General features: G+C 59.2%; 3 protein-coding genes across 9 annotated transcripts in view; 2 read left to right on the top strand and 1 right to left on the bottom strand.

Moving 5' to 3' along the window:
• The first annotated feature begins 2347 nt into the window (after positions 1–2347).
• PLK3 (polo like kinase 3) lies at positions 2348–13745 on the top strand. The gene is made up of 15 exons (XM_054038537.1): positions 2348–2603; positions 4035–4142; positions 4268–4384; positions 5286–5415; positions 5531–5618; positions 6142–6237; positions 7189–7387; positions 7919–8045; positions 8601–8710; positions 8914–9031; positions 9681–9764; positions 10244–10406; positions 11055–11184; positions 11502–11612; positions 12189–13745. Exons 1-15 carry the CDS (start codon positions 2403–2405, stop codon positions 12381–12383), a joined length of 1977 nt encoding a protein of 658 aa, XP_053894512.1. The 5' UTR covers positions 2348–2402; the 3' UTR covers positions 12384–13745.
• Positions 13746–16965: 3220 nt separating this feature from the next.
• Positions 16966–20345, bottom strand: DYNLT4 (dynein light chain Tctex-type 4). 3 transcript variants are annotated; one of them, XM_054037829.1, is made up of 2 exons: positions 20205–20345; positions 16966–17824 (listed from the first exon to the last, which is right to left on the bottom strand). In XM_054037829.1, exon 2 carries the CDS (start codon positions 17800–17802, stop codon positions 17080–17082), a length of 723 nt encoding a protein of 240 aa, XP_053893804.1. In that variant the 5' UTR covers positions 17803–17824; positions 20205–20345; the 3' UTR covers positions 16966–17079. The 3 variants fall into 3 exon arrangements, with proteins under 3 accessions (XP_053893804.1, XP_053893805.1, XP_053893803.1); XM_054037830.1 differs by having other exon boundaries at positions 16966–17818; XM_054037828.1 differs by lacking the exon at positions 20205–20345 and adding an exon at positions 19128–19259.
• Positions 20346–20482: 137 nt separating this feature from the next.
• BTBD19 (BTB domain containing 19) overlaps positions 20483–27290 on the top strand; it is a 70477-nt gene continuing 63669 nt past the window's right edge. For 4 of the 5 annotated variants that reach the window (XM_054037825.1, XM_054037823.1, XM_054037826.1 and 1 more), the window contains exon 1: positions 23976–24435. In XM_054037825.1, the coding sequence (XP_053893800.1) occupies positions 24347–24435 (89 nt within the window). In that variant the 5' untranslated portion in view covers positions 23976–24346. Of the gene's footprint in view, positions 20764–23975; positions 24436–27290 lie in introns of those variants that run through there. The other variant, XM_054037827.1, reaches the window with a different exon arrangement.

The following is a 27290-nucleotide window of genomic DNA, read 5'->3' as shown; positions in this document are numbered from 1 at the left end:
CTAGGTGCTGGCCTGTGACCCCCTGACTCCCATCCCCCACAGGCCACTGAGCAGCCACGGATATAGGCCCAACCTGAATGTAAGGGTGAAAGGCTCCAGCCCCCTTACGGCCAATCAAGCTCTACTGGGGCTCCTCCAGCGCTTGGGCTCTGTTGTCTTGTCTAGTCAGCTCCCTGTGGAGAAGGTTCCACGCAAGCTGGGGCTTCCAACGGAAAGTGCAGGGTTGCCCCGTGACGCCTCCTGCCCCCTCCCAAGCCTGGAAACAGGGGCTGGGGGTGGTTACGGCTGGGTGGAGAGGGTTAGTTTCTGTGAAGTGGTGAAGGTCCTCCCCTCTGCATCTGTTCTCACCAAGGGCGGAGCTCCCTTGTATTTGTTGTGGTGGTGGCTGGTATGTTTGTTTCCTGTGTGACAGCTGGAAATGTGAGAGAAACAGAGCAAGGCGGAGAGACAGTGAGGAACCATTGCTAACGCTCGGTGCCTCGTTTTCTCCATCTCTAAAATGGGGGTGAGGCTAAATCCGTCTGTGCTTGCGAAGTGCTGAGCTCCTTGGATGCTGGAGCTGGGCAGAAAGTCGTTCTAGTATGTAGCTCTCTGCAGCCTCAAAGAACAGTGAAGCTTTCCCATCCCCTCTGGGAGGTGGATGGGTAACACATCCCTTAGTGGATAGGTGGGGAAACAGAGGCACAGAGCAGGGAAGAAGCATCACGCAGGGAGTCAGGGGCAGAGCCTGGGAAAGACAAAGGAATTGGTTCTTCGCATTCGCTTGCATTAAGGGCCATTGGGCCACAACATTGGGTCCGTTTCTTTGGAGGGGATCCTTGGAGGGAAACTTGGGGTGGTCCAGAAAGGCGAGAACAGCGGGGTTGGGGGTGAAGTAAGTGATGCTCCCTTGAGAAGTCTTGTTTCTTTGAACCCTAGAAGAGAGATTCCTGGGACCCCACCAGCCCACTCCCCATGTTGATACGTGACTGGGAAGCCAATTAAGCCCCTTTTGTCTCCTCTACATCCTGCCACCCCCCTTTCCCCTCTCTATTCCTTCTGGAGGGTAATTAATCTCGAAGCCAGCTGTGGCAATTAGAAGTCCCGCCAGGGTGCGAACTGCAGCAGCAGTCCTGGAAAACCAGCCTGCCTGGGAAAGACAGCTCTTGATGGCAGGGAGGGCAATGCCTTGATTTGCTAGTGGAGGGCAGCATCTGCATGCCATCGTCAGCTCAGTGCATTGGAAGAATTGCTACTTGGGACTCTAGCTTTGCTGGTGACAAAATCTTGGGCCGGGTAGAGTAAGAACCCCCTGGAGATCTTGTACAACTCCCTAGCTGGAGAAGGAGGCAAGGAAGTCTCTGCCAGCAGGACACCAATGCTCACGCCACCAAGAGATGTGTGAGTCTGTTACTGAGCCGGCAACACAGGGATGGCAGCTAAGGCCTGGGCCCGTCAGACATTGGCCCGGATCCCAGTAGTTAGGTGCCTAAATACCTTTGAGCATCTGGGCCATTATCTTACCCGAATAGACCCAAACACAGCAGGTTGCAGGAGCGTTGCCGCAGTATTTGGAGCCATTGCTGCAGGATAGTGGAGTGATTTGGTTATAAAATACTTTTGGAAAGAAACCTCCATCTCTTGTTCGTCTAGGAAACAGGCCGGGGACAAGGAGGGCTCTGAGGGGCTGTGGCCGTTCCACCAAGGGAAGCAAACACCCGGCAGCCAGCGTTTGGGCCCAAAGGACTAAAACAAACAAATTAAAAACAAAACCAAAACCCTCCAGGGAATGAATCTGCAGCCTTTGTTGTGCTGGTTCTGTGAAGTGGGTCAGAGTTTCCAGGCCTGCCCCTGTGAGCTGAATTGCCCTTCTTTGGGTTAGAGGGGGGTGTCAGGTCAGATTTACCCCCCACCTGCAGGTTAGTTTGTTTAACGCTTTTCTGAACATGCCAGTGGAAATACCCCGCGGGTTTAGCCACCCAAACCCCGCAGCACTTGCGCCAGGGCGGGCAGGAGACCCTGAGCAGGGACCCGGCTGCTCTGATTTCACCCCCAGCCGGGTCCAGGGGGAAGGGGAAGGAAAGCAGGGGGCAGCACAGCCAATGGAGGTTAACATTCCCGCCAGCTGTTCGAGGCGCGGGAGGGGGATTTCTACGCTGCCCGTGTCCCCGGGATAAGTCACTCGGTCGGAATTCGAGGGAAACCCCTCTCCCCGCCCGCCGTCGGCCCCCGCCTGTGAGCGCAGCGGTCTCTTTAAGAGCCAGCCCCGCCCCCAGCCGGGGGGCGGGGCTCCGGGGGTGACGTCAGGTCCCTTCATTGATTAAAGCCTCCGGGGTTCCCTAGCTGCGCGGCGCCAGTGTGTGAAAGTTCCAGGGCGGCTCGCCACGTGTGAGGGGCTGGAGGCGGATCGGCCGGCGCCCCCCATGGAGCTCGCCTGCTACACGCAGCATCACCCCTTCCACTGCAGCCTCATGGGCTCGGAGCCCTACCCGCCTTTCCCCGCGGCCGGGGCCGCCCAGCCCCACCAGCCGGCACCGCCGCAGCCCAGAGCGGCCGAGCCCACCCGGATGATCGCCGACCCGGTCAAGGGCAGGCTTTACTGCAAGGGACGCCTGCTGGGCAAGGTACCGCCTGTCCCGGGGGCGCTCGGCAAGGGGTGGCCTGCTGGGGTGGGGGCCCTGTGGCCGGGTCGGCGCCTATGGGGACAGAAGGCCCTTCCCCTGGCCTCTCCGTGCGGTCTTGGGGCGAAGCTTTGGACCCACCCCTGAGGCCTGGCTCGGGCTCTGCTCTCCGATCCCAGCCCCCGCGCGGGTAGGAGTTACTCGTGGGCTACCTGCCGGTGGGGGGGTGGAGGCCTCCGTAGGCAGCCTGGCTCCGCTATCTGCGTGCACGGCCCTGGGGGGGTGCTGCGGCTGTGAGCGGGTGAGTCACCCCTTCCTTCCCGCCCCCTCCCCGGCACTGGGCATCGGGAGACTCGGGCTCTCCCCGGGCTCGGCTGGCAGCTTTAGGGACTTGCTCTGGGGTGGCACCCAGCAAATCTCCCCCGGGCCTTCCCTGTCTCTCCCCCCGCCCCCGGTGAGCCCCTGCGGTGCCTGTGTCTCTTTCTGAAACGGCCTCCGGTTTCATTGCCCCGGGAGCCGCCCCCGGATCCAGGAGCTGGAGCAGGTGTTTGGCTGAGACACACCCACGTTCCCCTGCCTGGGGTGACCCCAGTTGGCTTGTGGAGGGAGGTGTCCCTGGCTCAATCCTCTCACCCTTGTGACTCCATAACTCATTATGTTTAGAGACACCCCCTTCTCCCCCCTGCGGCTTTTGGAGGCCTCTGGTGAAATGCTGCCTTCAGCCCAGCTCTGCAAACTCCTCTTAGCACCTCTGTTTCAAAGCCCTGCCCGGGACCTCACAGCCGGAGGGAGGGGAAGTACTGAACAGTGCTGAGTTCTTTGTTCACCCCTGGCCAGTGCCTCATGGTTGGGCCCGTTGGCTGCTGGTGCTATGGGGCAGAGGCTGATCCCCCAAAAAAGAGCAGCTCGCCTTCTCCTTACCCTTCAGAGCATTGTTCCACCCATGGCAAGGCGCATGGTGTGGGGTTCTGTGGCTTTGTGCCTTGCATCATTGCAGAAAAACCTGCCTGGACGGTTCTCTCTCCCCGTGGTCCAAAATCTCGGCCCGTTCTCACTTCCCTCCCATGTGCAGGACTTTCCAGTTGCTCTCGGGGAGCAGACTCACAGTATTAATGGTGTGGTGGGAGGCGAGACACGCTACAGACTTTACAGGAACTGATTTTAAAAACTGGCCTGACTCAGGGCTGTCACTCCAGGTTTTAATAATGGGGCTTCTAGTATGACAGGAAACCAGATATTTTGGCTTTCTTCAAAGCCCATGTGTTCCCGGGGAAACCTCCAGGAAGTCAAATGGCAATTGTTCTATCCAGACCGGATGGAGCTGTGACTAAGTGAGTCACTGACATGTGTTGAATGCTCTGGTGACTTCCCTGAGAGCAGAGGGGAGGATTGGAGAACTGGTGACGGGGGTAATGATTGCCTCTTCCTTTGCAGGGCGGATTTGCGAGATGCTATGAAATGACAGACGTCAACAGCAACAAAACCTATGCAGTGAAAGTTATTCCTCACAGCCGAGTGGCTAAGCCACACCAACGGGAGAAGGTATGTGTGGAGGTGATGGCTGAGCGATCCGCTCTGGGGGAGAGCAGAGATTTCAAGCTTGCCCGGAGCAAGGTCTTTGCAGAGTGATGCGGCTGCTGGTTGATGAGCTCCTTCCTCCTTTTCAGATTATGAATGAGATCGAGCTGCACAGAGGCCTGCATCACAAGCACATTGTCAAGTTCTCGCATCACTTTGAGGATTCGGAGAACATCTACATCTTTCTGGAACACTGCAGCAGGAAAGTAAGTGGTGGGCTCGCCCCGTATGGCACCAGGGCTGGCGTGACGCTGTTGGGAGCATTGGAGTGTGGATTCGAGGTGTCAGTTGTGTTAAAGGGGGGACTGTACAGCAAACGCACCCGATTTGTCTAGTGTAGACAAGGCCGTAGCTGTGTTTTTGTTCCCGGAGTCCCGGCAGGCCCCTCTTGACTCATCACTCATGTGCGGACGCAGATCTCGCTTTCTAACGGATGCTTGAATTCACACTCAGCTGCTTGTCAGATGTGCCCCTTTCATTTTCCAGTCCTTGCCTCATGTGTCATCGGCTGGGTAAACGCCACATGCTGGTCTTGCATAACCACACTAACCTTGTGACTGGGCTTCTGGCAGGGCTGTTCAAGCAACTTACAGGCTCTACGAACTGTTCTAGTCTGACTCTCTTGCCAGCAGTTCACTCCCTTCATGGACTCTCTTGTAAACACCCATGGGGCTGACCCAAAATCCTTCAGTACCCCAAGGCTGTTAAGGTGGCATCTTTGGGCCTGCCTGGATCAATTCAGGCTTTCACCAGCCAGTTACACTGGCAACTTCTCAGAACAGTCCCTGTGTAAAATGAGCAGCTCACGGCCACAGCTTCACCAGAGGTGGTACTTAGAGTCTCTGGCCTGACAAAACGTGCTCCAGGAATAGGCAGCACCTCTTGGTCCTAGAGCCTGAGGCTGGAAGAAATTGCTGGGGTGATCTAGTCTGGGCCGGAGAACAAACCGGAGCTTACTCACACAGCCTTGGTGGTACCAGAGCCAGATTAAAATCAGGTGTCTGCACGCTGCAAACTGTTGCTCACATTAGTGTCTCAGGCCTCTGAAAACACCCTCCATGCCTTTCTGGCCCAGTGTCGCTAACGGCTTTGCTTTTCCTCTTCCAGTCCCTGGCTCACATCTGGAAAGCCCGGCACACGCTGCTGGAGCCAGAGGTGCGGTATTACCTCAAACAGATCATATCAGCCTTGAAGTACCTCCATCTCAAAGGCATCCTCCACCGGGACCTCAAACTGGGTGTGTACAATGACCTCAGACCCTGAGCGCCTGTTCAGGGGTGTGGGGTGTGGAGGAGAATCCTGGGTAGCATCCGTCCCTGCGCTGGTATCCTAACGCCTCCCTTCCATTGTAGGCAACTTTTTTGTCAATGATAACATGGAACTGAAAGTTGGAGACTTCGGCCTTGCTGCCCGGCGTGAGTCTATGGACCAGAAGAAAAAGTAAGTCTCCAGGCTTTCCTGCTCACCTCTACCCGATACTTGATTCTTCTTCTCGGCCCCATACCCTGCCTGGGAAATGCAGCACTTCCCTCCATCGCACCTTGCTGTAATCAACTGCTGGCCCTGCCTGGCCAGAGCGGAGGGGAATGCACAGGGAAGATGGTGCCTCCTTGTCCTGGCCCCGCACTCGGGCGGTGGTGAGGGCAGCTGTGTGGGGATCTGAGGCTGGAGGGAGCTTGGTGCTCGGTCAGCAGAGTGGGGAGGGGGAGAGGTGGTCTGTGGAGGGATCGTGGGGGTTAAAGTGGACCCTGAAGGGATGGGGCGGGGTGCTTAGTGCATTCCCTTGAGAATGGGGGTGATGGAGTTCTGCTGTTCTGGATGCAGAATGGACATGCTGGAGCCCAGGGCTTGGCTCTCCTCCCCTGTCGGGCAGGGGGCTGCATGGAGGACGCCAGCTGGGGCAGAGTTGACTTGTGTTCTGGTTTGTTACCGCGCCGCTGACCGTGCTCTGCTCTCCCCATAGGACGATATGTGGCACCCCCAACTACCTCGCTCCTGAAGTGCTCCACCGGCAGGGCCACGGGCCAGAGTCGGACGTGTGGTCTCTGGGCTGTGTCGTGTAAGTTCCCAGCTCTCATTGCAAAGCAGGGCCGGGCTGGCGGGAAAAGGGGCTGGAAGAATGAGGCCGTCCTGAGCAGCTCCCTGGGTAATCCAGCCAGAGCCACACCCCAGTGCAGATGAGCGAGCTGGTCTCCGCTCTGGCCTGCGATTTGCACCAGTACCGGTCAGATGCCACTGAGAGCAGTGGGAGCTGCTCAGGCCTTGCCGAGGACTGAGTTTAGCCTGCAGAGGTTTTTACTGCTCATGGATTGGAAGCAAAGTCGAGCTGGACTGATCCTGGGGCATCTGCAGGGCTGGCAGTTAAGGGGGGAACTGCCGTGCTTGTAAATGGCTGGCTCTTGGTGTCCTCCAATGAGCCCAGCAACACAGGACCCCCGGGTGCTTCAGAGTCCTCTGTCACTGCAGACCACACCGCTCTTCAGAGCGCTTTCAAAACAATGGAAAATGTCAGGCGCGGGGGCCGATCACCGATCTATTTATATGGGCGGTGATCACTCCCCGCAGTGCGAATCATAAACATCTCACGCGTGGCTGTTCACCCTGGTAAGCCACAGGCTTCCTGTTGAACTTTCCATTCACTCAGCCGCTTGGACAGATGCAGGCAGAAGGTGGGCTCTCACAGCGGTGAGCTCAGCTGCTGGGGGGGGCGGGACCCAGGCAGAGTTTAGCCCCACCCCTGCTAAATATAGACGTGGCTCAACTGACATTCCTGGTTCCCAAGGTTTCCTTATCTCTGGGGCATTCCGGATGTGACTGCAGCCTCTCCATCCCCAGAGGATGGCGTTTGCTCAGAGGCTCGTCACAGGTGGCACTTGGAGCCAGGTGCGGCCTCTTGTCAGCACCTGAATAACTTCCGTGCCTTGTAATTGCTGGGCCGGGGGCGAGTCAGGCCGGGGTGTGGCCAGGGGGACGTGTGCCCAGCTCTCACCCCCACCACCTCTCTTTCCAGGTATACCTTGTTGTGCGGGAACCCTCCCTTTGAGACCTCGGACCTCAAGGAGACGTACAGGTGTATCAAGCAGGTGGAATACACCCTCCCGGCCTTCCTCTCCACGCCAGCAAAGCAGCTGATCACAGGCATCTTGAAACGCAACCCGTCTGACCGCCTCACGCTGGAGGAGATCCTGGACCACGAATTCTTCACCAAAGTGAGTGGCTGTCCTGCGGGTAGCTATCCCCCCCCCACCCACCAGTCGAAGGAGAATAAAAGCAGGGTGGGCCTGGTCTCTGCTCGGGTGGCAAACCTCCCAGGGTGTGTCTCAGTACACTGCGCTCTTCCCATGACCCAGTGCCCTTGCAAAGGACACCAGTCTGCTGGAGACACCAACCTGCAAGTGACAGCTGTCCATGAGCCTGGCCTATTGGCCATTAACATCACCGGCTGTTTAGCCTTTGTGCCCCTTCTAAATCCCCTTGTATCCATTTGAGCTGTGTCGCTCTTGGCAGTTCTGCACTCCTGGGCCATGTGGCTGTTCCACGTGAGCGGAGGCTGCGTCTCAGGGCTGGACGATTCCCAAGTGTAGCCCTTTCAATGCAGCTCCCTGGAGAAGTGAGCTGCCCCTGGCTGTCAAAGGAGAGAAAGTGCCACTGCCACCAAACCCAGGGCAGCTGTTGTCTTGCTGTATGATGTGTGATCCGTTGAGGAAGGTGAACCAGACTATGACACTCTGTCTCCCCAGGGCTACACACCTGATAAGCTCCCACCCAGCAGCTGTGTGATGGTGCCTGAGCTCAATCCTCCCAACCCGGCGAAGACTCTGTTTGCAAAAGTCACCAAGACGCTGTTTGGGAAAAAGAAACCCCAAAGTAAGTTCTCTCCCTCCCGTCTGTCTTGGCTTTTGTTGTTGGCCAGCAGGTAGCATGAAGCCAGTTAAACCTGGTGGAGGATGGCACGCCTGATGCCTAGCTGCCTGGAGCTCAGTCGCTCTCTGGAAATCGGGGGTCTGACCTTCCCCCGGAAGCTTTTATTCCGGCGTTCTGAACAGAGCACCGCTCCGAGCAGGCGAGGCCCCGCTCCGGAGATGCTGCAGGGCGTGCTCGGAGCTGACGTTTTCATTCCAATCCCTCTCCCTGGGGATGGAAATGTTCCCTCACAACTTCGCAAGGTCAGCGGGTGCATGAGAACCAGGAAATGAAACTGACTAAAACTGCCCAGCCTGGTTTCGCTGGTCCAGCTGAGTGAAGTGCCAAACTGGAACAGAATCCGGGGGTGGGAGAATGTAAACAAGATGTCAAACTGCTTCTGCTCTTGGCCGGGCCAGCAGAAGGACTCTAAATATCTATCCTCTGACCCACCAGCTCTGCTGGCCTCCCTGACATCTGCTGGGTCTGCTCACTAAACATCTCCTTCCTTCCTTCTAGTTAAGAAGGGCCACTCGGAAGAGAAGGATGACATCTCCAAGTTGGTGGTTGGCCTCATGAAGACCTCTATCTGCAGACAGATGAGCTACAAAACCATGGAAGGGAATGAGGTAAGAATGGAGGCTGTGAAAGGAGTAACTCCTTGTATCTTGGGGACGCTCGCTGGCTCCTTGGACATGGATGCGCTTCCCTAAGGGTCAGTGTCCTGGCAGGGGAGCAGGGATGAGGTGGAATCTCAAAGTGGGAGGAGGTGGGGCTGCTCCTGGAGCGGGGCCCAGGTGGCACAGTGTCAATATGCACAACCTCTCTCCAGGTGACCCCCATGACATGTCTGAGCGCCAGCTGCAGCCCCGTGGAGACGCTGGCAGAAGAGGGCTCGCGGAAGTCCGTCTCCAGGTCCATTAGGGGGACAGCAGCCAGCAGCTGTGAAGGTGAGTGAGGCGGAAGCCTGCTTGGAGTGGCCCCTGTATGTAGCGCTGTCCTGTACAGAGATTCTCGAGCACCTTGCAGTCCCACCGCTGGCCTGCCAGGTGGGAGTGGCGGGGAGACCCAGGAGCTGCTGCCGAAGTGTTGCACTGGGCTGGGGGAGGGGTCTGCCCCATGGGGGTTGGTGCTGATGCTGCCCTTCCCAGCAAGGAGAGGACCCTGTCTAGAGAACACTTTGTGCCCAGCTGAGGGCAGGGGGTTTGAATGACAAGTTACTGTAGACCCCAGATCTCTTCCTCCCATGCTTGACTCCCTGGTTCTGGCTGATGTGGTTTCCTGTTGTGAAGACGGGGGGGAGGGCCTCAATGGAACCCCTCTATTCCCCTCCTGACCTCAGAGCTGTGAATTCAAACAGAACAGTAGCTCTTTGTGGCAGCTCCATACAATCCCTGCCCTTGCCTTGACGGGAGGGGACGTCCTCTTGTGTCTTGGAACCTCATTTGGCTTCAAACACCGCGTGCTCCGTGGCAGCAGCCGATTGGGCTCCTGTCTTTCAGCCTCTGAGCTGGTCGGCAGCTCTCTGCAGCTAGTAGGTGTCATCAAGCTGCCTCCGGAGCTCAGGCCTGACTGATGGAGCTTTGTCTTTCCCTGCAGCATTTGAAGAGTGCATCACCGCCTCTGCAGTCACCGACTCTGCCATCGGGCTTCTGAAGAGCTGCCTGGCCGCCATGCCGCCAGGTAACGTGGATTCTCGGGCTCTTGCCGGTTCTCCAAGCATCCCCCTGCTAACCCTGCGTATGGGCCAGGCAGTCGCTTCTCCTCGAGGCTGGTGTTGGCTTGGTCAGAAAAGGCTTCCCAAGTCCTGGAGTGTGAAACCCATGGGGGGGATGTGTCCCCATGGCTGCCCAGTGGTACTTGTGGGACTCCAGCGTCTGTAAGACACTCGGAATGGAGACTGTCTCCTGTAGGGAACCGGCTACTTCCGGTGCTATCTTCAAGCCTGGGGGTGTGTCCTGGCCTATAGGCTTAGGGTGGAAGGTAGCTAGGGTGGGTAATGTGGCTGGAGCAGAGGACTGGGCCTCTGGAGATCTGGCTGGCTCCAAATCCTCCTGCTAGGACCAGCGGAGGTTCAGGCCACTCGGTGCTTGCTAGCATCCTCCTTCGTGAGGCACGTCCCGGGTGTCACCCCGCTCACAATCCCTTCTTGCCCCCACCAGCCCAGCGGAACCCTGCCTCTCTGGCTTGCCACGAGCATTTCGCCTGGGTGAGCAAGTGGGTGGACTACTCTAACAAATACGGCTTCGGCTACCAGCTGTCCAACCACCGCATCGGGGTCCTCTTCAACGACGGGACGCACATGGCTCTGTCGGCCGATCGGAAGTAAGTGGAGGCCGTGGGCCGCCTGGATGTCTCTGCTCCATGTGGGGGGCAGGAGGGATCTCCTGGCTTTCTTTCTGCGTTGGCCACTGGGCAGCTGCAGGGCACTTAGAACTCAAAGTGAGAAGGGGAGGAGAAAGTGTGTAACAGCAGCCTTCCCTCCCCAGGGGCTGGGCCGAGCAAGGACTAGCATGGCTACAGGCCCATGGGGAGCGGGAGGCAGTAACTGTACACGCCGAAGGGTGTGAACTCCAAGGAGCACATTCAGGTCCCAGGGGATACGACTGCTCCATCCCACGAGTCTCATGGCTGCCGGAGACCTGGCTGGCTGTGAGCCCCGTTCCTAGACCCCAAGCCGGCTTGGGCTGGGCCGGGGAGCCAATGCCTTTCTCCCCAGGTCTAAGATCAGACTCTAACAGGGCTCCCAGCTCCTCTCCTCCACAGGGCCACTGTCCTATGGGAGCAGCACCAAGACTATTGTCGGCTCTGCCGCTTACACTAGACAACCCCCCCCCCACCAGCCAGCTGAGGGTGACTTGGGCTCCCCCCCAGTCTGGAACCTGATGGTGGAGCCCATGCCTATTGCACTGGTGGCAGTGCAGGGACGCACTGCTGGAGACGGAAGCTCACCTGGTCTCCTCCCCTTCACAGGATGGTACATTACAACCTGACCAACAGCAAACACTTCGCCTTTCCCATGTCGGCCATCCCAGAGCAGCTGCGGAGCCAGACCAGCGTCCTGCGGTACTTCACCTCCTACATGGAGCAGCATCTCATGAAGGTGAGTGGCCCCCGGGCTGTCCAGCAGCAGGTGCTGGGGGGTGGTCTCCAGGCAGAGCGCGCTCGCTTGCTGAAAGGGGGAGCCTGCCACTCAGCAGGTGGCATCGCATAACTACCAGGACACAGGGACGGGGGTGCTCCCTGGGAATGCACCGTGGGAGTCCTCCGTGGGGAGCTCAGCTGGTGGTCTAAAGCTTCACCGCAGCAGAAACCCGGACCCAGCGCATGGCGGAGACGCTAGCTGGCTTGTCCTTGGCCCGGCTTGCAGAGGCGGCCGCTCGGGCAGGGATCAGCGGCTAATGCGGCTTCTTCTCCTAGGGGGGAGACCTGCCCAGCATCGACGAGATCGAGCAGCCTGCGCTGCTGCTCTTGCAGTGGGTGAAAACTGACCAGGCCTTGCTGATGCTCTTCAGCAACGGAACGCTCCAGGTACGTGTGGGGTCCTGTGGCTAGAGGAGGGAAGATGGCATCTGCCTGGCTGGCCGGTCCCTAGGTCTCTGGGTAGGGATCCCAAGGCTGGCTCTACAGAGCTAGCCCCCACCCCTCTGCTGATGGTGGCTTTCAGTGCTTCTCCACTTACCCCAGAGAATCTGTTTCAGGGCTTGAGTTTTCACCCCAGGGCTTAGGAACCAGTTCTAGTTACGGGGGATTTCTTAGTCTTCCCCCAGAGCTCTGGGGCTCCTAGGCAGAGACACCAGTCGCAGAGCACCATCCGCTTGGTCTCTTGCTCGGCTAACCTCTTGATTGGAAGCCTTTGTAAGGGGAAGGGGGCTCCTTGGCTGAGTAGCCAACCCATGGCTTCCCAGCATGGGACCCTTAGCCACGGGCGTCCCTCCCAGCTTTCGTTAGCCTGGAGGCCCCCCTGCTGCTGGGCCCAGCCATGGCACATGGCTGCCCTCCTGATCGTGGGATGGGGTGTGGAGCAGGCAAAGCTCTGTCACAGCTCAGGGAGAAGGGGCTGGCTGAGGCCTGAGGCTGGAGAAGTAATTCAACTGTCTCTCCTAGGTGAACTTTTACAATGATCACACCAAGGTGATCCTCAGCAAGCCAGACCATTCCTGTCTCCTGACCTACGTCACCAAGGACCGCAACTCCTACACCTACAAGCTGAGCAGCATCCAGGAGCTGGGCTGCTCTCCAGAGCTCCAGTACCGGCTCAAGTATGTCCTCAAGCTCCTCCAGGAGAGGGCTGACACCTAAGCTGGGGCCATGGGAGAAGCCTCCTTGGATTCGAAAGCCTTCCCCTGTCGCGTCAATGGAATGAGTGACCGCGCTGGCTGCCCACCAGAACTTTCCTGCCGGGCGGAAGGAACTTAGATAGGGGCATCTGGATATTTTGGCTTATCAGCAGCTGGCCTCAGCCTCGTTCATCTTGGGATGCCTGCCAGCTGTTTATACTGAAATCATTGCCCTGGTGTCTGTGAGCTGACTGCTTCAATCCATGGAGGAGAAGGGGAGGTGTGTGTGTGTGTGGGGGGGTGAAGGTACACATCCAGTTTACTCCTGTGTAATCTTTACACAGCTTAAGTTGTACACGTGGTTGGGAAGGGGAATCTCCGGGGGACAGCTCTTCCTTCTCCTCCCCTGCGGAGCAAGCTGAGGAGAGAAGGAACAAACCTGACTTTCAAGGAGGAGAGATCTTTGGCCATTGTCTAAATGTTAAGAGCCCCATGCCTGTCTGGCCTCGGAGCTGGGGTGGGGGAGCGGAGAACCCTGCTCCATCTGGGCTTGGTTAGAACCTCCCTGCTCCCGCCCTGCCTGGCCATGTGGGGGAGGCTCCTAGTGAAACCTGCCCAGCCTGTGGGTGGCTGGGGTGAAGTGGAAGCTGCTTAGGCCGAGCTGCTACCCTTAGACTCTCTTCTGCAAGGGCGTCGTCCCCATGTCCCTGTCTGGCTCTCGGGGTGGGCATGGGATCTTGGCTAAAGCAAGCCTCTTGCCTAGAGGCCTGAGAGCTGGACGGGGGCTGGGGCCCCCCAGGAGGGGTGGGAGAGCCTGCTGTGCTGTGGGGCAGACCAGCCTACCAGGAAATACTTTATTCAACTTGAAAAAATCTGAGCATAATGCTCAAGGTGCGGCCAGAGCCTGATGGCTCTGGCGCAGGGGGGAATGATGATGCCCGTGCTCGCTCTGAGGGAGGGCGTGGGGTGTTGCCATCTTACCACTGCCAAGAGCTCTAAGGCAGAGCCTTTGTCAGCCCAGGCTGGCCCCCCTCCTGGCCATGTGGGGGGAACGGGAGCCCTGCAGAATTGTTACACTAATGAGGGGGCGGGGTCCTCGGTGCGGACACATCCCCTGCTTGTCTTGCAGCGTGCGCCAGGGAATGTGAATGGCCACGGTACAGACATGAAATGCTTTAAGGGACCCCACGAGCCCTCAGCCAGCTGGGACCTAAACAGGGTTGATTTTTTTTTCTTGTTTCCAAACACAGGTGCTTTGGCCTGATGAAATTATTTATGTATTTGTATTTATAGTGAATTATTTATTTCACCCCTTCCTTGGTCTCCTGTCTGTGCAGGGCCCTGTTTGCTCTGTCCCTCGCTCAGTAATAAAAGTGTTCCTTTTATAAAACACAAGGGCCTGCTACCGCCCTTCTCTGTGCCTTCTTGGGCAGCTTGGCCCTGGCGGGGGCAGGGCCATCTCACGCGGCAGGGCAGCAACCTCCAGGCAGCCCCGGCTCGAAGATGGTTGCCTGTGTGCATGTGCACTGAGGACATTAACCTTCCCTAGGCAGATGACTCGTGTGTATCCTCCAGTTCCTAGAGCTCTTGGGACGCTGCCCCTCCCCAAGAGGGTGAGCACAGCACCTAGGATGGGTGCAAGGGTGTGTTTATAGCAGGGGGGCAGTACCCTAGTCTGTTGTTTAGCAGCTGCTCTACACGGGGTTGGTCTGAGTGCTGGGTGTCGTCAGAGTCCAGGCTAGGATTTGTGCTCCCATGGGGTGGGGGGGGAGTAAGGGGTGCTGGAGAAACAGCACCCTAAAATCAGGGCCATCCCAGTGCTGATTCTCAATGCTGTCTGACACACCACGGCCATGTTTCCACCTGTGCGGGATTGATCGCTGCTGGGCATTGATTGTGCCGTCACCCCCAACCCCCAAGGGGCTGTCACTGCTGGCGGAGAAGAGAAACTGGTTTTAGGCCCCTCTTGCTTTAATGGTGACGGAGTAAAGCTCAACTCCTGTCCCTCCACCCTGCTGGAGCAAAATCAATCCATGCCCCTATCCAAAACGCTGCTCCCGCCCCTGCTCACCTACTGTGGGATTCTGAGCAAGGGTCGGGCTGGTGCCACCTTACCTGGGTGAGGCCAGGTGCGAAGGGGGGCTGGAGGGAGGAGAGCTCTTAGCGGAGAAACCTCCTGCCCATTGCCTACTAAGGAGCGGTGGTTAAAGCGCTCTCAAAGCAGGGGCTGAGGAAGATTGTCTCGGATGTGGGCTGCTGGGGTGGAGGTCAGAGGGTTGGATCTGGGTTCCTAGACGCCTGCTCTCTCCTTATGAGCCGCTTGACGTTTTCAGAACCCCCTCAATCCGCGGCAGCGAGGTGAGCTGGCAGGCACAGGGGCCGGGTGCCGCGTGAGCCGAAATGGTGCTTGGTGCATCGGCAAGGCAGCGGGCGTGGCTTGTCAGCCTGAACACTGCCTTGGTGGAGAGGCTAGGCAGTGCCTTACAGCTGAGAGCTCAACGGGCTGCTTTCTGCAGCTCTGGGGGGAGGGGTAGGTCCAGCCAGCCCCCTTCCATGGCTCATAGGGCTGGTAGGACACAATGGGGCCCCTGGGACAGGGTTACCCTTTGTGAAAGCAGCTGGGAGAGGAGCCAAGAACGTGCAGTCCTTTAATCCCGTGCTGGGCTGAACCTCCACTCCCTGAGCTCTGAAAGCGAGAGGCCTGAGAACAGCTGGCCTTGCATTAAATCCCCCAGCTGCTGGCCTTCCTCTCCAGTGGGTGTGGCCTGGCTGCAGGTCTGGCTCAAGGAGGTGCTCGCTGCTCCCCCCAGGGAAGTAAAAAGCCCCCCATGGTGCAGTTTCCTTTGCCTGGTGCTTGCGGGGCAGGGAGTTTTGGACAACTGGCTAGCAAGGGGCTCCTTGCTAGTAGACTGTGAGCACCTGCCGCTGGTTAACAGCTTCACCCCGCGAGGCAGGGAAGAACTCGCCCCATTGCGTGGAGGGGGAGCTGGGGTGCGACCAGCGGAGAGCAGGTTGCCAGCCACACGCAGTCAAAAACCCTGAGATTGGCTTAACATCCCCAGATTTCAGACCTGAACCTGGCCTTCCGCCGGCTGAGTCGTGGGGTCCCCTCAGCTCCTTTCTCTGAACTTCTCTCCACGCTCTCGAGGGCTGGGAACTCCCTCTGCCTTTTTGAACGGGAAGCGGCGACGCCCCCGTGCCTCCAGGAGCTGGGGCTTTCCGAGGGCCCTCAAAGGTGAGAGGTGGCAATGGTGGCTGAGCTGGGCCGCGAACCCAGCTCCCTCCAGCCCCGCTCCCCAAGTACCAACCCAGCCTTCCTCCCTGGGGGGGGTGCGCCTTCCCTCTGCAGCTTTCCAGCCATTTCTGGCAGCACCCCCAGGCTTCTCCTTTTCTGAGCCACCCCTTGCCCCATTCCTGTTGCCTCCGGTGCCCTTCTGGCCGGAGCTGGCTCCTGCAGACCCCACTAGCGCGGCCAGCGCCAGCTGCACCTGCCTCCTCCCGGGTGGGCGCCCGCGCAGACTGGGCTGGCAATGTCAGCGTCCAGACAAAGGGGCTGTTCTGTGGGTGGGAGGCCGCTGGCGGTGACACAGCTACTCTCTCAGTCTGGGCCCCCCCCGGAGGCACAGCACGAGCGAGCTGGGGCCTAGCGCCAATGGGGGCACGTGATGACAGAGCTGCAGGGCCCCGCTGTGGCTCTGGCTGTGGGAGTGGGAGGCAGGGCTCCTGGCGAGCCCAGACCCGCTGGGTCCTCTGGCACCCAGTTCCCTGCCCTGCGTGGGGCGAGGGTGGCGCTCCATACCTTCCCACTCATGCCCTCTGGAAGGCTCCCAAGGCCTGGGCTTGGGTGGGAGGGTGTTAACATCTGCCCATGAGCGCCCTTCCCTCTGGTTCGTGCTGGTCCTTGGCCTGCCCTTAGGGGCTAGTTACCCTCTCGCCTGATGGAGACGAGTCGGGACCACTGGCTCAGACCAGTCCCTTGTGGCTCAGGGCAGGCTGGGCGAGCTGTGGTTGGCTGGGTGGAGGTGGAGCGGCAGGAGGGCCTCCAATGCACCCCTGTCCACGGGGCTCAGTGGCCTCTCCTACCGCGGGCGTAGCCAGAAAGCTGGGGCTGGGAGGGCCCCAGGGACTTGCTCAGAACAGCCAGAGCTCTGGTGCTCAATCTCCGCCCTCACTTTCCCAGCAGGACAGGCCCCGATCCAGGCGCCAGCGGGGGATGCAGGAGTTGTGGCTTCAATTCCCGGCTCTGTTACAGCTTCCCCATGTGCCCTGGGGAAAGTCCCTTAGGCCGAGATTGCCAGAGGTCGAAACCTTGTAGGCAGGCGTAACAATCTGAGCTTTCCTCTCTCTGCGAAAGGGGCAGAACGTCCCCGCTCCCGCCCCTTTGCCTGCCTGGTCAGTGCACACGCTGAGCTCTCCCTCTGTCATACAGCGCCTGGCACAGTGGGGCCCCGAGCTCGGCTGGGGCCTTTATGTGGTACGGCAGTCCCCATCGCAACCCCCCGACAGCGAGTGGAACCCGGGGAACGGCCATGCCAGCAAAGCACAAAGGCCAGGCTTCCCCGTGCCGCTGGCCAGCCCCACATCTGGTTAAGAAAACACATGAGTTAATACAAGCCCCAGAGGTCAGGGCAAGCTTCTCTTTATTGCTGGCTGGGCCTCTCCTGCCGTGCCGTCGGCGGAGTGTGGCACTCCGATCCTGGCAGGAGCTGGCCCGGGCGCTACTCGAAGTACAGCCCGTGCACCGTGGCCACGGCAAAGAGGGAGGCGTTGACGAAGGTGGCGGAGGCGACGCTGTCATTCTCCGTGTCCCAGAGGCAGCGGCTGGCCACCTGCAGGCTCTGCTGGCCCTGCTGGCCCAGGAAGACGTTACAGACCAGCTTGTAGCGGGGCGGGGTGAGGTCCTTCAGGCGGCTGCGGATGAGCTCAGACAGGCTCTGGGCCAGCTGCCCGCTCGTCAGCGGGTTGTACTTGGCATCCCCCAGGTAACTGGTGAGGATGGACTCCAGTGCCCGCTGGGCCCGGCAGGCGTCGAACTTGCAGCCTTCGTCTGGCCGGGTCTTGTAGGTGTTCTCATACTGCGTCTCCCGGATGGGCTGGAAGAGGGGGAGCCCCGAGAAGCTCACCCGCCCGCTGTGCATCCAGGGGCCGATGGAGAGGCGCCTCCCTCCCATTGCCATGGAGACAGAGTTTCTTCGGCTGGTGAAGGGGGCGTTGGCGATGCTCATGACGGAGCTCCTCCGGGAGTGCAGGGAGGGCGGCTTCCCCTCCTCTATGCTCTTCAGCCGCATCAGGGGCCTGGGTGGGTTGTCCACCGAGTGAGAGCTGCGGCGGGTGGACAGCGAGCCCACCCTCAGGTGTGCGGCCTCCGGGTTCTCTGACGCTACCGCCTGGTTGAACTGGGCCAGAGCCTCCTGGGACAGGGCTAGCGGCTTGCCTGCCATGGCCCCGGGGTGACACCTGGGTCTGGGCAAAGAGAAGAGCTGTGCTGTCAGGTTACCCCGCTTCCACCACCCACCCAGCTCGCCGCCTGCCTGGCCGATGGCAGGCAGGACCCCTGGGCTCAGGGTTATGGCGACTAACGCCTTCCCGTAGCGGTGCTGGAAATGGCATTGTCCTGCTACGCTCAAGGAGCTTCCAACACCAAATGGGGACGGGGATCTGGGCGGACCTGATACTGACAACCATTGGAACAAGGGGCCATCTCCCTGGTGCAGCGAGACCTCGAGGCACGTTCCATAGCCCTGCATGCTCTTAGCAAAGTGTCTGGGGCCATCAGCGAGCCTGAGCGAGCGGCTCCTGCTTCCAACCCGCGTAGCGCAGGAACCCCGGTGCCGGAGCCGCCTCCCGCCAAGTGCCCTGGCCTGCGCTAAGCGAGTTCCCTGGGAATCGCTCTCCTGTTGTGCTGCGGTGGTGCTCTGGGGATAACGCCCACAAAAGCCAGGAAGGTCCGAGTTAATTCACAGACACATATGAACTCCTTCCGGCTGCTTTCTCCCCCCTTTGTGTCTAGCCATTGGCAGCGTCAGACTCTGCCTGTCCCTAACCCCGCTCTGAACTCCCCAGCCACTGTAGCTTTAGCTGGTGAGCTCAAGGCTGTTTCTATTCTGGTTTGCTAGTATTTACTCTGCCCCCAAGTCTCTGCATTCCACGGCAAGCCAAACGGCTCCGGAGAGGCCCCGGCAAGAGTCCCAGCGGCTGGGCTGGTTGACAGGCCGCTCGGTGGGAGGATGACCGAGAGCCGATCCCCTTTCCCTTTGGGAGACGTGTAGAGTAGCTGTGCCAAGGGCAGCAAAGACAAGGGCCTCCAAGAAAGGCCAATTACTCAGTCAAAGGGATGTAACTAAGGCCCGGAGGATGGTCCCGTTGCATGTGACTGGGGCATTTTAAACGGAGCACCAGCTCCCTTGGCTTTGACAAGAGATTTCCTATTTTAGTCTCCTCGGGCCCATCCCCGTGGTATCTGGTGCCTTTGTGACTGAAAACCTATGAAATAGAGGCCGGAAAACTGGCATGGCCGGGACAAGATCGGTGGGGGAGTCTGGCTGGCCTCCCCGGGGCTGCACGTCCCAACTGCCGCCCAGAGTCAAGAAGCAGAACTGACAAGGAGGGAGGCTGGCTTTCTGGGCTGTTTCCGGCCTCGCTGGATACGGGAAGTCTCTCACCCCTACGCCGGGTGTCAGGAGAGCCCCGGCCAGAGAGTCGGACTAAGGATCGGAGCCTCTGGGGGCCGAGCTGGACCACACCCGAAAACTTCACTGAAATTCACCCGTCACCCCCTTGCGAGCATGGGGTTGATGTTAACACGTCTCTCCCAGTTTTCAGTGCCATTCCCCGTTACCGACGTGGGCATGCTTGGGGGGTTTCCCCCTTTAAATGGACTAATAAGAAACAAATTCCAGCCAGAGACGTACAGGAGCCAGGAAGGACGTTCCTCTGGGATCAAGGCACACACGTTCTCCAGTGCTTTGTCCAGCTCATGCAAAGAGCCTGCTCGTTTCTGGGGGCGCCATCGAGAGAATATGTAGCCACTAAAGCACGCCTGCTTCATCTTTCCAAGGGGCAGGAGTCTCCCTGCTCTTTGAGTCAGGTGCAAGTGCCCTGGGTACAAAGGCAGAGACCTCAGCCTTGCAGTGCCCCTGGTTCATGGGGCGGGTGAGCAGGTGAGTACACCCCACCGGGCTGTGTCTACACTGGAGCTGGTGGCATGATTCCCAGCCCCAGGGGACATACTCGCGCTAGCTGTCCTAGAGCTACCCATGAGGTCTCAGTGGGTTTGTACTTGGGGCGGCTAGCCCCTCCCATAGCTCACCATCCTGCTGAGCCGGCTCGCTCTCACCCTACTTGAGTTGGGTGTCCCACCTCCAGCTCCGAGTGTGGCTGTAGGCTGGGACCCAGCCCCCACCCACACCTAGGCGGGATCTCCCAGTGCCTGATCCTCCACCAGAGAATTCAGTGGGAGCTTCACCATTGACGCCAACGGGTGCCAGCTCACGTCCCTTGTGCATGGGGGTGGGTGGGCTCTGGTCCCGGAAGGCTCAGTTGTACTATAAGCAATGCAGTGGGAACAGATAAACAAGCAGGACACCTCGCTGCCCGCGTCCCATCTGCACTGGGGCATTTTCACAGAAAACAAGGCTCCATCTGCATGCAGGCGAGTCACAATGGAAGCCGGGGCAATATTATTTCTGAGCTTCACTGTCATTTGCTTTTTCTTTGCAAGGGCTAGAAAATAAACGAGCCTGCAATTAATAATTGATCCTTCACTTGGAAACAGCCCGAATGCAGTGGGGCGAAAGGAATGTGTGGTGTCATTTCAGCAGACAAGCCTCTGGCGCGCTCTCACCTGGCAGTGCCACCCGCTCCGATGGGGGGCTGTGGGATTGGTCACCGTCCCCCGGATCTGTGAGCGGAGATACCCCAGGAAAGAGTGTTAATGCCCATTATCTCGCCAGCACCTGCACTGGCTTGCTGTGCGCTCCCCTGGAGGCCCCTGCCCCTGCCTGCTGGTTTAATAATTCCCCCCGCTGCGGTAAATCATTGGCTCATTGATGTGACAGTTCAATGCAAGAGTCTTCAAAAGGACGGGGGCAGGGCAGGCAGGCTCCGATCCGTGACTGTTGCCTGTACGATTTCTCTGAAGCCCTGGGTTTTTTTCCTTCTTTCCCTCCTGAATTTTGTGGCGTTTTGGGCAGCAGGATTTGCTTGCTAGAAGGCAAGGCCAGGCTGTCCTATCCCCTCCTCTGGCAGGGGCCGACAGATCACCTACCTCGACCTCCAGCCCTGACTCCCAGCCCTGATCCTGGGATCGGATCCCAGCAGGTACCCCCTGTGCCCATGGGGCACCCCCGGGGCTAGACCTGACCCACGGAGATCTAATGGCAGGATTGGGGCCTCGGTTTGGGGTGAGATGCAGGTTTATTTGCAATTTTTTTCTTTTTAAAGGGGCAGCAGCCCCCGGAGGGAGCTGGTACCAGCCCTTGCCATGTGCCGGGGGTACCGCTGTCTTGTACCCTGACCCATGTCACGTGTCCGGGGCTGGCAGCCAAGGAAGTTCCACCAGCTCTTCCCAGCACCCCGGGGGGTTGTTATCGGCCCCCTCCTCACTCACCCCTTGTCTTTGGCCCTCCCCTGCATCAAGACGCTCCCTTACGTCTCTGCCATAGACCTAAATATCCACTACTGCCCGCATGTCCCTGGCCCCTCTCCTTGCCCAGCCATAGTGTAGGGCAGGAACCTGGGAGTCCCACTTCACCCCAGACGCCTTTTTCCTCCCTCGTTGCTTTGGCCAATAGTGTCAGAAGGGGCGAGTGGATACAAAGGCCTTGATTTCCAGAGGGCTGGGGCTTTAAGGGGTCTCAAGCCGGGCACCCAAAACCAGGGCTCACTTTTGGTAGATCTTGTCCCTGGTCTCTGAGTCCCCTGTCCCCTGCCTCTCTCGGGAAGGGATCCTGGCCTCGACCCTGCTTCTAATCAGAGCCGTATTCCTCTCTCAATCACGTCCTGCCCTGGCTATCACCGCACCTTTCATGGTCTCCTTTATCTCCACTCTGCACTTCAGAGGCTTCGGGGTGTCGCGACCCCACTGATCTCTGGCTCTGAGGACCTGTTGGACCCTCTCACCCCAGCCTCCGTCAGAATCCAATTCAGAATTGCCCGGCCTGGTTTGCAAAGCTTCCCAGGACTAGTGCCATGTATCCTCCCAGACATCACCCCACGCATCCTTCCTGCTTGATCACACTGTCCTTTGACTCTCCACACTGCTTTGTCCTGCGGCCTCTCTGCCCTCCCTCACTGCATCCCCCGACCTCGGTCCTCTCTGATGCTCCTGGCTTCCTCCAACCTGCCTGGTCCCCTCCATGCCACTGCTCCCACCCACTCAGTCCAGTCTCAGCCCCGGCCTCGTCCCACCATGACTCTCCTGAGCTGGAGTCATTGCCTGGCCGCTGATTTCTTCACCGCCAGACCTACCTTTCCCCCTCGGCTCCCGTGTGACTTTCCAGGAGGGGCCGGGACATTGTGTAGTAGGGACGCTGCCCAAAAATGAAAGGCATTGTGTTTATTTGGTAGTGAAACATTAGGTGTTGCTATGTGACTCTGAAATCCTTTGGCCCTCATGCAGAATAGCTTTAACTCTTCGCTGCCCGGTACCAGGTGCTCTCCTCTGCAGTCTGCCGAACACACGCCTTCTCTCTTTGGGGATTCATTTAAGAAAGTGACAAATCCCGACACCAAATCTATACCTGTCTAGCTACCAAATCTAGCTCCCTGTAGCATCGAGTGTGTGAACAAACTGCCCTGAACACAGGGAGTGACTGCGGGTGTCAACTCTAAAAGAACCAACTCTTATGGCGTATGATTGTTTTGTGGCCTGTTGTGACGGAGCAGGGAGCGGGCGGATTTGACCTGGGAATGTTGCAGGGGGGTTCCATTGGGGATGGAAAGGAAGCTACCTGAGCTGTAACCTGAGCCAGGAGGGGCTTGGGAGAAGTGACACCTTCTGGCCAGGAGACAGGTCACATGTCAAACGTTTCTTTGCAGCCATGAGGGCGAGGAACATTTTTTTTCTAGTGAATGCTGAGATTCTGATCTGGACACGAGGCGCCAGGAGTTGGCATGAGTCTGAAGTGCTTTTGCCTTCCTCCAGCCCTTCTTTGGTGTCTGTTTGTGTGGACAGACCCTGTGAACAGGAGAGTTCTGCACCAGGACTGGTCCAGATGTTCAAGGGACCAGCCCCCTGCTCCTGAGGGTCACACTCTGGGCACCGCTCATTCCTGTGGGCACGTGTCTGAGGGCGGGTGGCAGGGGCAGGGAGGTTCACAGCTCATTGAGGCCCCAGCCAGCTCCTCCCAGCCGTTCCCACTCCCCATCAGCATTGGCACTGTGCCACCTGGGTCGGTCATGTCTCCTGCAAGGGAGCGTTGCACCTGGGAGCCACTGGTGTGCTAGCGGCAGCCCAGGGCCTCTGCCAGGGTGCTGGGCATTTGCTGAAAGAGAGGGGGGAACAGGTGTGATCCTGATCGGACGCCACATGGGAAGGCTGGCGAGGACGAGGGGTGGCTGCAATGCTCCTTTGCCGCGCCAGCCACCACCGGGACTCACCGCTGAAGCGCCGAAGCGGCATCAGGAGACGGGGAGCCGCATTGCTACAGGGAGTGGCCACAGCCCTCGGAGTGGTGCGAGGAAGTGCCCGGCAGGGTGGCCCCGTTTCCAGGGTCGGGCGTGCGTGAACGTGGGCTTGGGTGCAGGACGGCAGCTGGGGTGCCTTTTGCACTAGCAGTAGCCGCAGCGACTCGAGGCCGTGCGTCGCAAGGCTGCTGTCTCTGCCACGCGGGCCCTGGCTCCTTGCAGCTCATCCGCGAGATGGCACAAAGAGACCCTTCGTCCAAGCAGCGGCACCCCCGCCCTCCCTCCATCGTCCGGCCGCAAGGGGACCGGCAAAGGTCAGCGGCTGCCTCAGTACCAGCTTCTCGGGGACAAAACCCAGGCAGAGGAGGCTGGAGACAGATCTTTAGTGTTGAGCGTGGGCCCCTCTGCTGTGGGCCCCTCCACTGTGGGCTATCGCTAGCCAAGAGGGGCACAGGGCTGGTGTGTGTAGACTTCCTCTGGGCTTTCAAGGACACCCATGGGATGAGAACACCTCACCTCTTCCTACAAGCACTGGGATCTCCCCTGGAGGCCTGGCCCCGCTCCGAGCACTGGCCCAGACAGCGCCATAGCAAAGGTGCGTGCCCACACACCCACGCATGCATTTGGGACCCCAGCTGCGACTTTGCCCTACGTTTGGGAACTAAGAGCCTGCGGGGGCCCCGGAAGTGGCAGCAGTTCTCCAGCCGGCCTGAACGACGTGTGTGTGTGTGGGGGGGGGCTGGGGGGGACCGGGAAGGGCTCAGCCGCCGGGATCCGTTTGCTTTCTCTCAGGGACAGAGCTCAGCTCAATCGCGTCGCCCCAGGAGCTGGCCGCGGCCCGAGGCTGAGCCACTGCTGAGCTCAGAGACCGTGGCTGGCTCTGGCTGGCTCTGGAAAGGAGATGCTGGGGGGGGAGGGGGGAGATTTTCCAGCTGCTTTCCGGTGCAGAACTCCTGTCCTGCCACTCCCGCTCCCCTCTGGTTTGCTGCCTTTCCTCGGCCTGGCCCCCGGGCCGGCTGGCCGCCTCGCTCAAGACTCTGACCCTGCTCCTCTCGGTTCAGGCTCACGGGTTTCCCACACACCCCGTTGGCAGCCGCTGGATTTCTGGAGCTGGGCAGCTGCCGGTTTCCTTAGTGATGAACTCTGTTGCTTGCAGCAGGGGCCTCCTCCCCGTGGCCTAAGCCTGCCTCCCCGTCTCCGGCCCTGCTCCCTCCCGTTCCCGCAGCTCTCTGCAAGGCGCTGAGCGAGATAGCGACCCGCAGGCCCGGGGAGCCCTGGCTGAGGCTGAACTTGGCTGGCTCTCTCTGCCACACGCTCAGGCCAGCTCCCTCCCGCCTGTCTCGGTCGCCACCCCAGGCCATGGCCTACGCCGGCTCGGCCGTGCTGGAGGGGGACGCGGCTGCCTTCGCCGCAGCCGTCAGGAGCCTCATCAACAACCCGCAGTTCAGGTGAGCTGGGCCGGGGAAGCGGCTGGGCTAGGCCGGGGATATGCCTGGGCACGGAGGCTACGGCTGGTACTGAGGGTGGGCACTTAACTGTCCCTGAAATCCACCCTATGGAAACTCAGCCACCCTCCCTCTGCGCCCACTGCCAGAGTGTGTGTGGGCACAGCCCTCTGCCCGGCCCCACTGTACCCAGCATCATTCCTGACGGACTCTATGCTGTGGGCTACTCCCTTTACTTCCGGTCCTAAACCTTTGTGCAGCGTTGCTGTGGGCCGTGAAGCAGTTGCCGCGTCTCATCCCAGAGATGGCTGCGTTCCTGTGCTGGACAAAGTGCTCTGTGTGGGGCGGTTGAGAATTTCAGAGCAGCCTAGAGGGTTTAGACATGTATCTAAACATGTGTTGAGGTCCCCTAGACTGCTTTGAAAATCTCAGTCTCTGTCCATGTAAGTCTGCAAAGCTCGCTGGGCTCCGTCAGAATGAACGGTGCTCTGTGAATGCAATGCAGAAGATGTTTGACTTGGTTACCACGCGGTGGCCGAGGACCCTCAGCTTTATGCTTAAAGCGAGCGTTGTCAGATGTAACCTCCTAGCGCTCTCACGAATAGCTGGCCCCGCCATTGCCAACAGCAAGCCCACGGGATAAGGTAGCTGTAGTTAAATTGGCCCCCACTCTAAGAATATTATGCAAGCTTTTGCAATTTCAATTTACTTCTTGAGAACCATTTGATAAGCCCGTGTGCGGAACCGGCTGGCACCTGAGGGCTGATTTCGCCAACCTAGGGACAACCCTGCGCTCTGATGCAAGCAAGTCACCCACTGAAATCCATTCGAGGGGGCGGGGATGGGGCCGTGGGTGTGGGTCTGTGAGCTGAGCCATCGACAGTTCTTTATTCTGGGGGGAGCTTGCGGGGCCCATCTGAGCACTGAAACCGAGGGGAGGGTGGAAGTCCCTGTGGGAGGCAACGCAGGATCTGATACTGAACTCATAAACGCACCAGACCCCAGACTTCCACCCTCCAGGCTCCCCTGCGGAGGGGCCACAGTCTTGGAGCCGCTTCGCCCAGTCTGACGAGTCACACTGTTCTCCTTGGATCTGAGAGCCGATACCATCACCTCCGTTTTGTTGGAGAGAACGTCATCCGGATGAACCGAGCGGCTGCCTGCAGAGGAGACATCCCTCAGCGGTGTTGCTCCTGGCCGGCGAGCAGGCTGGAATGCAGCTACCAGCCCCGCCCTGCCAGCTCGGCGCTGGAGCACAGCGCAGCCGCCCCGTGACTGTTTTAGGGCACTTGCTGTCTGCTAGCCATGCTGGGGAGAGTTCAGAGAGGAACCAGGAGCCTGGGACGGCCGGTGAGAGACCCCGGCGTGAGGAAGGTGTGCGTTGCCACTGCTCTTTGGGTTCCCTTCCTGTGAAATGGAAACCGCCTGCTTGACGAGGGGGCTGAGGCCATGGCTAGCTGGTGAGCGCGGGAAGCCAGTCGCATGCCCACGACTGTTTCTTTTGAGGAACTTAATGCCCCATGAACTCAGCCACGTCGCCTTGACTCAGGCCTGGTCTACACTAGACAATTAGGTCAGTTTAACTATGTCAGTTGGGGGAGGATGAAAAATCCACACCCCTGAGCAGCACCGTTAAGCCGACCTAAGTCCCCGTCTAGACAGCGCTGGGTTGAGGGAAGAATCCTTCTGTTGACTTAGCTACCGCCTCTCGGCGAGGTGAAGGACCTCTGCTGGCGGGAGGGGCCAGGACGAGCTGGGATGAAATGGGAACTTTCTTCATGTTTTGTATGAGTACTGTGTGTGCCTCAGTTTCCCCTGTGTTGCACAAGTATCTAGCTGGTGGGACAGAGGTGCGTGATTGTTGCAGAAACCCTAGCGGGTAGCTGCCGACACCCAGACAATGGCCGGACACTCTGTATCCTGGCAACTGATGGCCGGGGCCCATCCTCTTCAAGGAGCCGGCCGAAGGAGTTGGAGAACAAAGAGAGACATGGAGGCCAGGTGACCAGTTTGCCTGGGAAAGAGACAAAGGATGGAGGAGGGGCAACTGGGCAACAAGCGAGTCGGTCTCCTGGACTGGGACTCGGGGGGAGAGCCGAGGGCTCTGGGTCCCCCCCAAGACAGACTTTGCTGAACCTTCCTGATTCCTGTCATAGCAAGACCTGTTCTACGCTGTGTTCCAGACAACTAATCAACCTTTTCTTTCACCCGCTGGCTGAGAGTCACTAGAGAGTTGGGGTGCAGAGCCCTCTGGGGGCATGAAACAAGCCCCCATCGAAGATAGGATCAGCCGTGCACCCTGGTTCACACGCGCTGGTGACGCCAGGCTGACTAACCCGGCCGCCTGGAGCCTGGCCAGCCACCCCATCTTCGACAGGCCTTGCCAGCCCCATACTGGGTCACTGCTCTAACTGGGGTCCCTGGACCCCCTCTTCTGCCGTGGGGCAGTGGCCGAGCATCAGTGTCTGTACTAGACCCAGGAGGCCCTGAACGGAGCCAAACCCATAAATACAGTTGCATCCACTCACCATTGGATAGCTCACGCCTCGTCTCAACATCGGGCCGACTACGCCTGCCTCCTGGCCATTATCTAGTTGTGAAGGGTCGCGGGTGCGGCTGGCGCTGCCCTGGACACGCTGCTCCCGCCCCACAGGGTCCTTCCTCCCAGGCCAGCTGGCTCTGGGCAACAGATTGGTGAGGCATCAGGGGACTTGGACAGTCCCAGCATGGGAGGTACGATGCGGTAACCCGCCCCCCCGGGGCACCCAAGGAGGGCACCTCATTCCCCAAGTGCAGTTAGCCGGAGAACCACTCGCCCCAGCGCCACTGCAGGTGCTTTGTTCAGCAACTAGAATCCC

Source organism: Malaclemys terrapin, chromosome 8 (genome assembly GCF_027887155.1).
Source record: "Malaclemys terrapin pileata isolate rMalTer1 chromosome 8, rMalTer1.hap1, whole genome shotgun sequence".
Classification (NCBI taxonomy): domain Eukaryota; kingdom Metazoa; phylum Chordata; order Testudines; family Emydidae; genus Malaclemys; species Malaclemys terrapin.
The sequence above is the reverse complement of the archived record's forward strand: the minus strand, read 5'-3'. Positions and strand labels throughout refer to the sequence as shown.

Excerpts from the sequence above, each read along its gene's own strand:
- DYNLT4 (XM_054037828.1), bottom strand. The coding sequence starts at position 19,189 with ATGGCACTGAAAACTGGGAGAGACGTGTTAACATCAACCCCATGCTCG. Across the intron at positions 17,825-19,127 it reads TGCTCGCAAGGGGGTGACGG|ACCCAGGTGTCACCCCGGGG; the intron begins GTGAATTTCAGT and ends CTCTTTGCCCAG.
- PLK3 (XM_054038537.1), top strand. The coding sequence starts at position 2,403 with ATGGAGCTCGCCTGCTACACGCAGCATCACCCCTTCCACTGCAGCCTC. Across the intron at positions 5,619-6,141 it reads TCTATGGACCAGAAGAAAAA|GACGATATGTGGCACCCCCA; the intron begins GTAAGTCTCCAG and ends CTCTCCCCATAG. Across the intron at positions 10,407-11,054 it reads GCTCTGTCGGCCGATCGGAA|GATGGTACATTACAACCTGA; the intron begins GTAAGTGGAGGC and ends TCCCCTTCACAG.